The 14903-nt window shown below is 40.5% G+C and overlaps 1 protein-coding gene across 1 annotated transcript in view; it reads right to left on the bottom strand.

Annotated features, from left to right (window-relative positions):
• Positions 1–58: 58 nt before the first annotated feature.
• Positions 59–14903, bottom strand: part of fam210b (family with sequence similarity 210 member B) — a 57960-nt gene continuing 43115 nt past the window's right edge. Inside the window, exons 2-3 of the mRNA XM_048550154.2 lie at positions 9745–9926; positions 59–3427 (exon numbers count right to left, since the gene is read on the bottom strand). Of these exons, the coding sequence (XP_048406111.1) occupies positions 3211–3427; positions 9745–9926 (399 nt within the window). The 3' untranslated portion in view covers positions 59–3210. The remainder of the gene's footprint in view (positions 3428–9744; positions 9927–14903) is intronic.

Below are 14903 nucleotides of genomic sequence, written 5' to 3'. Positions count from 1 at the left end.
GCAGTGTGGATAAAGCTTTAATAGGATTGCAGAAGGAAGAAAAGTAAAGAACTACCACTTTTTAAACAATTCTTTTATTTAATAACTTAAAACCAGCCTCTTGTTTCCAAGTTTCTACAATCTAATTCATTCTCAATATAAACATTAACTGTACAATGGATGATTCATTTGCAGATTTCAAATAGTCATGGTTTGAAAATAAATTTTAAGGCATATAACAACTAAGTTTGGTCTCAACCAGTCTAAACAAAGCACTTCATTATTCAACTTCCACTGGCAAATTAACTTTGTTGTCTTAAAAGAAAACAGTTACTTGAGTAGAAAGATGTTAAAGCTCATCTGGTTAAATTTAATTGTTTGACCATTTGCCTTAGTATTTAGCATACAAACTATTTACAGGTTAACTATAGTTCAGTTCTGAAGGGCCTGGATACTTTAAAATGCATAGTTTTTAAAAATTTTTCTACAAGTAAAACATACATTGTAGAACCAATGATATTCACAGTACAGGTTACATTGTCAACGTATGGCTTTAGGCCTAGCATGGTAAGGTTTTAAACTGTCCATTGCTCGTGTTCTAAATGCTTTATTCTGCAACAGTTTTAGTTTAATGCTGGTGAAGATTTGTTTATGCATCTCTAAAACAAGTGGCAAAATGAAATTAACTTATGCATGAGTAAAAATCTTTGATGGCATTTCTTGTATTTACTGTAACATTTAGGAAAATTCTACAATGAACTTAAGCATGGGAGAAGATAAACCAAATAACCAACAAAACTCTCGGCCTGACTTACAATAGTAAATGTTTGCATGCAGTGAGCACCTGCAGTATTTGGTATTGGATTCTGGCAGAATTTTTTTATTCTAGCTTTGGGTCTGAAATCCTAGTGTGCATCTTTGATAAAACTGACAATAGCAATATAAAAATGTAAGCAGAGACCGGATTTCACTGCCATCCCCCATTTGTGAAAGAATGCCACTTGAATGTATGAATTAGTCATGGAGTGAGGAGGAGAAATTTTTCCAGCTATTGGGTGAATAACCTATTGCTGGGCATTCCAATGTTCAGTACCCAGGATGGAAATATGTTCGAACCAACATGTGCAAATCTTTCAAAAGAAAGAGTCAGCAGAGTTTGCAAAGTCTAGTTTGAAAAGGTAAATCTGGCTCTTGCTTTGACTAAGATGGCATTAAAAATTGAAATTGAGTGCATTCAAATCTGGTCTTTGATTTATTTCCTAGTTTCAGACTTTGGAACACTTGACATTTAATGGAAACTTCTGAAGTATCACTCAATGCCAAAATAAAATTCCAAATAAATCTCAGGAATATTACCACCTATCCATTTGAGCTTTGAGTGCTTCGTCAGCACTTCTGTGGTTTCATACTAAACCTGGCAGAAGTTGTGCAATTTTGCATTTTATCTACAACTGTTTTCCAATTTGAATTGTCTTCATGTTGGAGATGACTGAAACCTCAAGTACACAATGGGCTAACTAAAACTGCAGTTCTCCTTCCTGTACACCTTGAAGGCTGAAGGTCCAGTATAGCTCAATGAAAATGTAACCAAGTAGAATTAACCCTGAATCAAAACTATAAAGAAGCACTGGGTCAGGAAAGCCAATTCTTTCAACAACAAATTTTCTTTATCTACTAGTGGAGCTGTTTAGAAAGAAGCTTAGCACAGCTATTATGGTTACATTAACAGAAGTGGGAGAGAGGGAAAACATCAATATTTAAACTAAGTGGTAATTAGAATTGTCATTTTGCTAGCACACTGATCAAGTAAATTTGGAGTCTGGATACTTTAAATGAAAATATTCCTTTAAACAAGCAGTGTTCCAGTCGGGGGTCCTGTTGAATGAAACAGTATTTGAAAAAGGCAAAGTGTCAAACATACTCCAAGTATTTGTTTCCGTATAATTATGAATCAAAGACTAGGCAGCAAGATATTTAAGTTTCCCTTGGTCCCAATTCATCCCCATTGGAATAACATGTAAAATTATTGCTTATTGATTTTGTAATTTCACTTCCTCAGTGTTAATGTGGTTGGTGCTACTGTTGCAGTTTTCAATTGTAATTCCTTAACATTTCTGCTAGTTTAAACTGGATTCTCAAAACACTGGGTTTGGAAGATTACACTGGCAGGTAGTACCTATCAAGTGGAGTGAAGAATCAATTCACTTGTCAACATTTAGTCTGCAACATTTTTACTCTATTGTATTAATCCTGTTATTGGCTGTATTAATTAAACTAATATCAAATATTTTGTTGCAGCTATCACTAATATGAGTACAATAGCAACAGAAGTGCCACGATTGTAGAGAGAAGTTGCCCCAGTGGACAGTTAATCTGCATGACGTTACTGTATAGAATTTTCAGAAGTGATCTCCCCATTTCTTAAACCAAGATTTGAAATATCATTAAAGTATTTTTAATATTTGGGGATAAACAGTTTGTCCACTCAACTACTTCTCCTGCCAGTTTCCTGTGTGCGCACAACGAACTAAAATTGTTAGGTAACTTGTCCGACCATTTTAAGTCCAAATTCATTGCTCTGCCAGAGCAAAGAATATGCACGTAGCAATACCTTCTATACTCCCCTACACCACCACCGGATGTCAAGCACTGCTTAGGGAAATACAACTTAACTAAAGTTGTATATAATGGGAAGCTTTGCACTTAAGTGAATTGAATAAAGCTCAACTGATAATCATGATGTAATGCAGGTTTAAATTGCTGTGAAATTAGCTGGAGTGAGTGTGAGTCAACTCAAGAATACCCCCTTGTATTCTTAACAGCATTATACAATAGCTTAGTCAAGCATCTGGTTTAAAGCTGAAACAGCACTTTTTTTCCTTCTTGTTGCTCATTTTCCTTCTGTTACCAATTTGGCTGTATTCGTTAAGTTTTAGATTGTCACAGAACAGATTGATTACAATTGCCTCATGCAAATACATTTCCAATGGTTTTTGCCTTCCTGGCAACTGACACTTCCGCTATTGAAAGCTAGTTGATAGTTGCCCTCGTTTAAAATATCCTGCAGTGTTGAGATTGAAGTTGAACAGAAGTGTCATAGTTGACCAGCTAACAACAGCACAAGCTCATAGGTAACTATTGCCTAACAATTTAAGTACTGCATTTGTGGATTTTCAAAAAATAAAAACTGTCGGGGGGTCCTTACACCTACAAAATTCAGATTCAAGTATTTCATGGTTTAGAAGTTGATGCCTTAAAAAGCCCAATCTTACGAAAGTACCTTACTATAAATGGCACAGAAATTAAAGTAATGCTCATTCGTACTGGGGCGAAGACCTTATGAACAGCATATGCTAGTACAAAGGTACTAGTACCAGCTGCCATTCTGGACTGCACAACTGCTTCACTAAATCCCACCTTGTAAAGAAGTGCAGCCACATCCACACCACTGAAAAACAAAACAAAACAAGTAATTAGTACATAATTAACTGAATTACATTAGAGTTAATTAGTCAATCCTAAAACTATTATCACTTACCTCAACTGAAGGCCTTCAGTGTCCCATAGCAACAGATTTAGTTAACAACGTACATGTCATAACTGGCAATGACAAGCACTACCCTAACCAAGCCGAGTAAGTTCTTAAAAATGCACAAAGCAAGACAGAATTTTAGTCTGTTACCTCTACCACTGTCCAGCAACAATTAGTGGATGTGAAAGTTATTCCTGCAGGTTTTCATTTTTTAAGTCTTTTCAGTTTGGTATTACACTTTGATCCTTTTTATTTGTAAAATTAAATCTAAAGCTGACAATGAAGGGAAAAATAGTCTTGAAAATGGGACAAAATTAAAAGCAAGGCAGAGACAGAAAGTGGCAGAGTCTACAATCTTGGCACTTCTGTCTTTGCACCAACCAGCAGGAATAAAAGCATTAGTTGGGGTAAAAACTGCAGAGTGAAAAGGTGCTAGGTCATTCAGATAGCAAGAACTGCAGATGCTGGAATCAGAGACAACACTGTATGGTGCTGGAGGAGCACGGCAGGCCAGGCAGCATCAGAGGAGCAGGAAAGTTAACATTTCGGGTCAGGACCTTTCAGGAAAGAAGGGTCCCGACTCAATGTCAACTTTCCTGCTCCTCAGATGCTGCCCTGGCCTGCCGTGTTCCTCCAGCTCCATAGTGTGTTGTCACCGAGTAAAGGTGAAAGGATAAAGGAAGATGGGACAAAGGCTATCTGAAGAACAGTGGAAAATATACATTGGGGTTACAGCTGGCTGTTCCTTAAGGACAGTTGTACCTATGATATTAAATTTAATGAATAAAATTAAAGAACCTACCATCTCATTTGTATGACAATTGGAGGTACAGTGGTATCAAGGGCTGGGTAAATACTTCAGGGCCACTGTTTAAGTCCCAAAGTAGAAGCTGATGAGATTTAAATTCAGGAAATAAATATGGAATAGAAACCATCTCTAAATGATTATTATGATTGTCATTGTTCTAAAAAAACTAATGATTTGCTAATTTCCTGTGTGTTATGGAAGGAAATTATTGCCCAGCCCAATCTAAATGTTTTTCTGTTTTTATTGTTGACACAAGAGCTGTGATAGCAAGTGACAGTTTCATGCACAATTTATAACTGTAAAGCCAGGGTTTATTGCCCATGACATTCATAGGCCATGAAAAAATAATAACTGGGGTGGGGGGGAAAGAGGTTGATAATGCAGCAAGCATTTATTTGTCCTAATAACCAAACTTTGTTAGATTACCATTTCTGCATGCAGAGGAAATTACAGAAATTAAGGAACTGCAGTCCCACTTTACCAATTTTTCTATGTAAAAACTTCTTAGAAGGTTGAGAGACCTTTCAATAAAAAGATATTCATAATCATAGTGAGTATAATTATCACACTGTTGATAAAAAGGTCAAAAGCCAAAAGGCATAATTTGAGATGATCAGCGAATGGCAATTTGGTCCTGAGAGAACCTGGTCAGAATCTAGAATGCGCTGTCTGTAGTGGAAGTTGAATTAATTCTGCCTCTCAAGAACTGGATCATTGGAAAATGACTGATTGCCATTAGCACCACATTTCAAAGCAAGAAGTGGCACAAGGTAAACTCTTCCTTCAAAAGGACTAGTGCAGACATGACAGGTCTGATTACCTCTTAAAATGGAACGAACTAGTTGGAGAGACGAGGGCACATCCTCAGGGTCAAATGACGACCCTTTAGAATAGGGATGAGAAGGAATTTCTTCAGAAAGAATGTTAATGGAGGGGACCTCTTGCTGAAGAGCACTGTGGAGATCAAATCATTGTAAGTATTTAAGATAGAGACAGATAGGTTCTTGATTAGTAAGGGGATCAAGGGTTACAGGGAGGAGACAGGACAATGGAGCTGAGAAACATATCACCCATGAACAAATGCAGAGTAGACTCATAGGCCAAGTAGCCTGATATTGCTCCTATATCTTATGGTGGTAGTACATACTGAATTCAAGAAGCCAAAAATAACATTTCATTAAATCAAAATTAAATATGTCTAGTTTAAGAAGCCATTGAAAATTAAAATGCTTTGTCATAAGTAAGCAGTGAGATTGTGGATTTCAAGCTTTTGTCTGTGGTGGTTTCTTGCTGAATATCCCACCACTTCTCATTACAGTACATTTTTTATTTTCCCAACTTTATTTGCCAATCAAATCTAATACAAAAATTAATCAAATATTTCCATGTTTCAGCCACCCAGTGTCAAAACTGAAGAATTTCATATCAAACTAGTCAAATGTCTAACAACGCTGCCCCTGCAAATGTTTCTGTGATCCAATTCCAGCCTCGGGAGACTGCCTGTGTGTAGTTTGCACATTCTCCCAGTGTCTGCGTGGGTTTCCTCCAGGTGCTCCAGTTTCCTCCCACAGTCCAAAGATGTGCAGGCTAGATGGATTGGCCATGCTAAATTGCCCGTAGTGTTCAGGGGAGTGAGTGTTATGGGGGATGGGTCTGGGTGGGATGCTTCATGTGGCAGTATAGACTTGTTGGGCCGAAGGGCCTGTTTCCACACTGTAGGGAATCTAATCTAAACTTAAGAAGAATATCCTTCTTGTTGATCAGCGTGGTACTTGCTACTTCCTACTCCATCTACACGACGGTTCTAGATAAAATAAGTACGAATTTGTAACCAAGTGGTGTTTTGTTTTTATTTTTAGTTCGCCCAACTTGACATGGAATGAGGGAATGCAAATAACATGTATCCAGTTGAAAAAAAAGATGAAAACTCGTTTGAGAAAGAAATGAGAATTACACCACAACCCAAATTAAGCACAATGTTAATTTTTCACTGCTATATTCTGCATTATATGGCATAAACTTCTGAACACTGTCCCCCTATTGTCAGATTAATGATAAATTTGTAGACCATAGCAAATTGGCAAACTATTTTGCAGCGTAGGAACTGTCTGCAAATTAGTTTTGGATTTTTTTTTGATAAAACTTTTCATAAAAAAAGCTTTTCTCCTACTCCAGCATGTTGACACAGGAATGACCGAATATTCTTACTGCTTTTAATTTTGGTGGTGCCTTGCTTCAAGTACTCGGGCTTCTCAATTTCATAAATACTTCATGGTTTGTGCAACTCCTAGCAGTTGGTTCAGACCAGAACTACAGTATATGCTGACAAACAGGTTAGAACATGAACTGATCAGGAATAAAATAAAACTTCAGGAAGAGGAAATTTATATCTGAAAACCTTTACCTCAAAAAGGAAGCAGTAAATTTTTCTATGCTGATACGAAAAAAAAAATAGGACTTGCTCCTTGGCTCAGTACTCAACTTTACCTAGCAATAATTAGTGGCTCCATGTTGGAATGCAGTTACAAATAGAACAAAATTAGTCCTGAATTTCTCACGGTATCAAATTCTCAATCTGGTTTTGATAAATCAGCAGAAAATGTGCCTAAAAATAAAGATACTAAGCAGAAATCCCCCATGCAAAGGTTCCTTCTGAAGGTGCTCAAGGTGATTTCCCTTTTGGTTTTGAGAACATTCCCCCAGAACTGAAAGGTCAATGGTGAAATGAGACACACAACATCAAGGCAGCAGTTAACAGGATGGCATCAAGGAGCTCAATGAACATTGGAAGTCAGGGGAAAATGTAATTAGAGTCAAATCTAACACAAATTAAGATGACTGTGACGTGCAGGGAAATCATTTCCCCAGAACATCAGCGCAGGAGGTCACTTCCTCAGAACGCTCTCTTAGGCTAGCTTCAGCTTCTTCATCAATTTCCTTCCTTCCATCATAACAGGTCAAAATGGAAATGTTCCCTCATGATTGCATAATGTTCAGCTCGATTTGTAACTCCTCAGATGGGGCATACACTGCTTCAGTAGGGTACTATACAGGCTCGGGCTGATAAGTTGCAAATAACATTTGCAGCACAGATATGTCAAACAATGATCATCACCAATGAGAGAATCTAACTCCCTGCTTCTTACATTTAAAAACATTACCAGTGCTGGATCACCCATTAGCTTGGAGTTACCACTGGCCAGAACTGAACTGGCCTACTCACGCTAATAATCAATGGGTAGAAATCTGCAGCAAGTAACCCACTTCCTGATAAAGTCTACCCATCAACTTCAAGGCATAAGCAGAATGTCATGGCATCTTCTCAATTTGCCCATATTAGGGTAACTCCAACACTCAAAAATATCAACACAATCCAAGACAAGGTAGCCACCAGATGGGACTCCCCAACCACAACTTCCGCAGTGACAGCAGTGTCCATACTATTTTTAAAAAAATGTCACACCGCAATTTACCTAGGCATCTAGCACTGTTCTGACTTGAGAATACAGGAAGCCTATGCCACAATAGACACACACTCACAAGACAAGAGGCCCAATGGAACTTATTTTACATGCAATAAGTGGTAAGAAAATGAGAAACATTTTAGTCATTTTTGTGCATGCTCTTAACGACTTTCCAACCAATTCCTTTCTGAGTGTCTGGGAGCAGACTGCCCACAAAACACAGGAAGACTGTGTAGAACACCTAAGGCCAAACATGCTCGTGTATAAATAGACAAAGTACCCCAAACAAATTATTTTTGTTTTTGTCACGCTGAGGCTGAATTCTGAAAAGAATGCCCAATTAAAATCTCACTAAACAGGCTAAAAACTAATTTCAAGTAACAAAATTACCATCAGGCAGAATAGAAATCCCTTTTTTGTATGGTTGCAATTTGATCTCCTACAAAATAGAGAATTCATGGTTTTCCACAACATCTTGAAAGACAATCCAAAAATGTGTTGCCACAGAGATGGTCATTCAGTAACTTAGCTTGGAAAGACATGTGGAATTTTAATCAAATCAAAAATTACAGTGATCAGCAAATCATGAAGTAGAAAATTAAAAGATATCAAGATTGAAATATTCCGCAAGCAGCTGCCACAATGATAAAAGGAATGGTATGGAGTGTGATTAATTAACTGCTCTGAAAAGAGCTGAGCTGTCAGATCCAGAATGCAGAGAATTGGTGGAGGCAGAGAATTCTACACTGTTGCAGTTTGAATGCGGAAATATAATGCATCATTATCTCAAGTAGGATGGGGAAGTGACATATTGTCCCACCCCTCTGAAAACATACACAATGTTCTTGGATCACTCTTCAGGAAAACACTGAAGTCAACAGGAAGAAAATTCCAATTCTTCATTATTTTCTTACAAACAACTCAGAAAAAAAGTGTTCCACAAAATGAACACATCCCTCGTAACAACAAGGTGCTGTCTGCTCTGACTCAAGTTAACCCTCTCAGAACTGAATGGCATTTTAAAACTATATTAAAATCAATACTGCTTTACAGCAGTACGTCTCAGTACAGGTAGAGAAACAAAGTCTAATTCTTAAAATGAATAAACTCATTTATATTTTTACTGTTTTTTTATATGTCAATCCTGATCTAATTGAAGAATGATTGAAGCTTAAATGGAGCATAAATATTTCCATGGACCGCTTGGAACAAAATGACCTGTTTCTCTAACATATTCTATAGCATTCTGTTTTCTTTTTAAATTTGTTCACGGGATGTGGGCATTTACTGGCCATGCTCAATTACTCCAACTGCCTTTTCAAATTGCTGTAGTCATCTGGTGTAAATATATCTATAGTATTCAATATGCAATCATGACAAATCAGTGAAGTACTCTTTAAAACAGTGTTATTTAAGCAAACCTAGCCACAACATTACAAACAAGTTAGTTATCACAAAAACTGTATTCAAATCATTGATAAACTTGTTCGTTGCTGGTTTTTTGATGTTGACTCAGGGAAACACTTTGGGAAAGAGGAGTTCACTCATTTGTGTGTGTTTTAAATAGGGTAGGATGCTGTTAGTAGCTCAGGATGCAATAGTTAAATGGAAGTCACCATTCATGTTAAAGTAGTTAATCTGAACTAGAAATTGCATGAGACGTTTCCTGATTATGATCAAATGAAATCTGTTTTCATACATCTATTACTTAGATAACAAGTGAGAATAGGATCAGACTAAACTGTAATGCCCTCCACATTTCAATATAAAGCCCTGCCAAAGCTTACACAGGAAGCGTAATACTTGGGGGGAAAAAAATGATATTACTTGACATCTGATGCCCATCTTACAGCCTTGAAGAAAATCAGGGGGGGATTTGGGGAGACAATAAACACTTTATAATCACATTGCTAGAAATGCTCACTCATTACAGTTTAAAATGGATCCTTTACAAGACTAACCTTGAAACCACCAGATAAAATATTCCAAGTGAGGTCAGTGATATTCCAACGTGAAATACAACCCCCACAGCTCCATATTCTTTGAAGACTTGTTTCAGCTGCTGGGACTTGCTGAGTTTTTTACTATCACTGCTATTAAATCTTCTGGCATCTTTCCTAGTCGTTCCATCTCCGTTCTCACTCTGAGGACGCACAACAAAGAGGAAGGTTATTGATAAAGCATAAAAGCAAAAGAAACAGCAAGACAGATTTTATACAAACCAAGAACCTAGTTAATAAGGTAAGGTTCATTCTAAACTTTCTCTATTGAACATAAGTTTGTTATTAATTTGTTATTATTACTTGAAGTGAGCTTTCTGCTTTAGTATTGAGTGGGTGTTCAGATAAGTGGGGTATGGATGCTAGGGCAGTTGCTTGCTCCTCCTGCAAAATGTGGCAGTTGGGAGATGTGGCACACGTCTCCGCTGGCTACATCTGCGGGAAGTGCACCCAGCTACAGCTCCTTGAAAACCGTGTTAGGGAAATGGAGCTGGAGCTGGATGAACTACGGATCATTCGGGAGGCAGAGGGGGTAATTGAGAGGAGTTATCGGGAGTTGGTCACTCCTAAGGCTCAGGACGAGGATAGATGGGTTACAGTTAGGGGGAGGAAAGGGGACAGACAGACAGTGCAGAGATCCCCTGTGGGCATTCCCCTCAGCAATAAGTATACCGTTTTGGATACTGCTGGGGGGGTTGACCTACCAGAGGAAAGCCATAGTAGTCAGTTCTCTGGCACTGAGCCTGACACTGTGGCAAAGAAGGGAAGGGGGCAGAATAGAAAAGTACTCGTGGTAGGGGACTCGATAGTTAGGGGAATCGACAGGAGATTTTGTGGGCAAGATCGGGATTCCCGGAAGGTATGTTGCCTCCCTGGTGCCAGGGTCCGGGACGTCTCCGATCGGGTGTATAAAGTTCTGAAAGGGGAGGGTGAACAGCCAGAAATTGTGTTACATATTGGCACAAATGATATAGCCAGAAATAGGTTTGAGGATATAAAAAGTGATTTCAGGGAGTTAGGATGGAAGCTGCAGAGCAGGACGAACAGAGTAGTGTTCTCTGGTTTACTACCGGTGCCACGAGATAGCGAGGTGAGGAACAGGGAGCGGGCGCAGCTGAACACGTGGCTACGCAGCTGGTGTAGGAGGGAGGGTTTCAGATATGTTGATAATTGGGATGCCTTCTGGGGAAGGTGGGACCTGTACAAGAAGGACGGGTTGCATCTGAACTGGAAGGGGACCAATGTCCTGGGTGGAAGGTTTGCTCGAGTAGTTCGAGAGGGTTTAAACTAGTATGGCAGGGGGGTGGGAACCTGAGCTGTATACCAGAGGTGAGCGTTGATGCAGGTGAGGCAGTAGCAAGAGGTAGACCAGCTAGTGGGAAGGATTTTCCTGGGAAGGAACCAAGGGATCGGTTAAAGTGTGTTTGCTTTAATGCAAGGAGTATCAGGAATAAAAGTGATGAACTTAGAGCATGGATCAGTACCTGGTGCTATGATGTTGTGGCCATAACAGAGACATGGGTTTCTCATGGGCTGGAATGGTTGCTGGATATTCCAGGGTTTAGAACATTTAAAAAGAATAGGGAGGGGGGAAAAAGAGGAGGGGGTGTAGCACTACTAATCAGAGAGGGTATCACAGCTACAGAAGCTTCCATTGTCGAGGAAGATCTGCCTACTGAGTCAGTATGGGTGGAAATTAGGAACAGCAAGGGAGTAGTCACCTCGTTAGGGGTTTACTACAGGCCCCCCAATAGCAGCAGGGAGATTGTAGAAAGCATAGGTCGACAGATTTTGGAAAAGTGTGGACGCAGTAGGGTTGTTGTAATGGGTGACTTTAACTTTCCTAATATTGATTGGAACCTCCTTCGAGCAGAAGATTTGAATGGAGCTGTTTTTGTAAGGTGTGTTCAGGAGGGTTTCCTAACGCAGTACGTTGACAGGCCGACGAGGGGAGAGGCCATTCTAGACTTGGTGCTCGGAAACGAGCCGGGGCAGGTATCAGATCTTGTGGTGGGAGAGCATTTTGGTGATAGTGACCATAACACTCTCTCATTCTACATAGCTATGGAGAAGGAGAGGATTAGGCAGAATGGGAGGATATTTAATTGGGGAAGAGGAAACTATGATGCGATTAGACACGAGTTAGGAAGCATGGACTGGGAGCAGTTGTTCCATGGTAAGGGAACTATAGACATGTGGAGATGGTTTAAGGAACAGTTGTTGGGAGTGATGAGTAAATATGTCCCTCTGAGACAGGCAAGACGGGGTAAGATAAAGGAACCTTGGATGACGAGAGCGGTGGAGCTTCTAGTGAAAAGGAAGAAGGTAGCTTACATAAGGTGGAGGAAGCTAGGGTCAAGTTCAGCTAGAGAGGATTACATGCAGGCAAGGAAGGAGCTCAAAAATGGTCTGAGGAGAGCCAGGAGGGGGCACGAGAAAGGCTTGGCAGAAGGAATCCGGGAAAACACAAAGGCATTTTACACTTACGTGAGGAATAAGAGAATGGTCAAAGAAAGAGTAGGGCCGATCAGGGATAGCATAGGGAACTTGTGTGTGGAGCCTGAGGAGGTAGGGGAAGCCCTAAATGAGTTTTTTGCTTCTGTCTTTACAAAAGAAACGACCTGTGTAGTGAATGAAACCTTTGAAGAGCAGGTGTGCATGCTGGAATGGATAGAGATAGAGGAAGCTGATGTACTGAAAATTTTGTCAAACATTAAGATTGACAAGTCGCCAGGCCCGGATCAGATTTGTCCTCGGCTGCTTTGGGAAGCGAGAAATGCAATTGCTTCGCCACTTGCGAAGATCTTTGCATCCTCGCTCTCCACTGGAGTCGTACCTGAGGACTGGAGAAAGGCAAATGTAATTCCTCTCTTCAAGAAAGGAAATAGGGAAATCCCCGGCAATTATAGACCGGTAAGTCTCACGTCTGTCGTCTGCAAGGTGTTAGAAAGGATTCTGAGGGATAAGATTTATGACCATCTGGAAGAGCATGGCTTGATCAAATACAGTCAACACGGCTTTGTGAGGGGTAGGTCATGCCTTACAAACCTTATCGAGTTTTTTGAGGATGTGACTAGTAAGGTTGATGAGGGTCAAGCTGTGGATGTGGTGTATATGGACTTCAGTAAGGCATTTGATAAGGTTCCCCATGGAAGGCTCATTCAGAAGGTCAGGAGGAATGGGATACAGGGGAACTTAGCTGCTTGGATACAGAATTGGCTGGCCAACAGAAGACAGCGAGTGGTAGTAGAAGGAAAATATTCTGCCTGGAAGTCAGTGGTGAGTGGGGTTCCACAGGGCTCTGTCCTTGGGCCTCTACTGTTTGTAATTTTTATTAATGACTTGGACGAGGGAATTGAAGGATGGGTCAGCAAGTTTGCAGACGACACAAAGGTCGGAGGTGTCGTTGACAGTGTAGAGGGCTGTTGTAGGCTGCAGCGGGACATTGACAGGATGCAGAGATGGGCTGAGAGGTGGCAGATGGAGTTCAACCTGGATAAATGCGAGGTGATGCATTTTGGAAGGTCGAATTTGAAAACTGAGTACAGGATTAAGGATAGGATTCTTGGCAGCGTGGAGGAACAGAGGGATCTTGGTGTGCAGATACATAGATCCCTTAAAATGGCCACCCAAGTGGACAGGGTTGTTAAGAAAGCATATGGTGTTTTGGCTTTCATTAACAGGGGGATTGAGTTTAAGAGTCGTGAGATCTTGTTGCAGCTCTATAAAACTTTGGTTAGACCGCACTTGGAATACTGCGTCCAGTTCTGGGCGCCCTATTATAGGAAAGATGTGGATGCTTTGGAGAGGGTTCAGAGGAGGTTTACCAGGATGCTGCCTGGACTGGAGGGCTTATCTTATGAAGAGAGGTTGACTGAGCTCGGTCTCTTTTCATTGGAGAAAAGGAGGAGGAGAGGGGACCTAATTGAGGTATACAAGATAATGAGAGGCATAGATAGAGTCGATAGCCAGAGACTATTTCCCAGGGCAGAAATGGCTAGCACGAGGGGTCATAGTTTTAAGCTGGTTGGTGGAAAGTATAGAGGGGATGTCAGAGGCAGGTTCTTTACGCAGAGAGTTGTGAGAGCATGGAATGCGTTGCCAGCAGCAGTTGTGGAAGCAAGGTCATTGGGGTCATTTAAGAGACTGCTGGACATGCATATGGTCACAGAAATTTGAGGGTGCATCCATGAGGATCAATGGTCGGCACAACATTGTGGGCTGAAGGGCCTGTTCTGTGCTGTACTGTTCTATGTTCTATGTTCTATGTTCTAACAATGGAAATCAAAAATAAAAAAAACAAAAATTTCTGGAAAAGTTTAGCAGGTCTGGCAGCATCTGTGGACAGGAATCAGAGTTAATGTTTCAGGTTCAGTGACCCTTCCTCAGAACTGATTAGCTAGGAAAATGTTTATGCGGAAGGTAGGGTTGAGGGAAGGGGTAGAAGTAAATAATAGGTGGAGACATTCTTTACGTCCACCTAAAAATACAGATCAGAGCCTCGCATTAATGTCTCAATCAAAGGACATATGGTAATGTAGCAGTCCCCCACAAACGCACTCAAAATAAGTACTGGAGTTGGGCAGACGAAGGAGTGGATAATGATAAGGCTGAGGGTAAATAGCTATTAAATGGGGACCTTTAGTGGCTAACGATGGATTGTGTGTAATAGCAGACCATGTGATAACAAGGCCTGGTGTGCTGGGGTAGGAGTAAGGACATGGGACAGCTCTAGCCCTAAAAAGTTGATGAACTGAGTCCAGAAGGCTGTAGAGCTCCCAAGCAAAAAATAAATAAGATACTGTTCTTCAGCTTGAACTTCGCTGGAACACTGCAGCAAGCCTCAGGCAGAGATTTTGGCTAGGGTACTAGGTAGTGTATTGAAGTGGCAGGCAACTGGAAGCTCATGGTCCTTCTTGCAGACAGAAAGTAGGTGCCCGTTTTGTAGAACACCTAGTCTGTACTTCGTTTTCCCAGTGTAGAAGAGGCAATGTTGCGAGCAGCAAATGCAGTCGAATAGATTGTGTGAAGATAAAGCCTTGTTTCATCTGGAAGAGGTGATTGGGCCCTTGGATCCCGAGGAGGAAGGAAGCGAACAGACAGGTCTTACACCTTCGGTG

Source organism: Stegostoma tigrinum, chromosome 19 (assembly GCF_030684315.1).
Source record: "Stegostoma tigrinum isolate sSteTig4 chromosome 19, sSteTig4.hap1, whole genome shotgun sequence".
NCBI lineage: Eukaryota > Metazoa > Chordata > Chondrichthyes > Orectolobiformes > Stegostomatidae > Stegostoma > Stegostoma tigrinum.
This window is presented reverse-complemented; position numbering and strand designations above follow the sequence as displayed.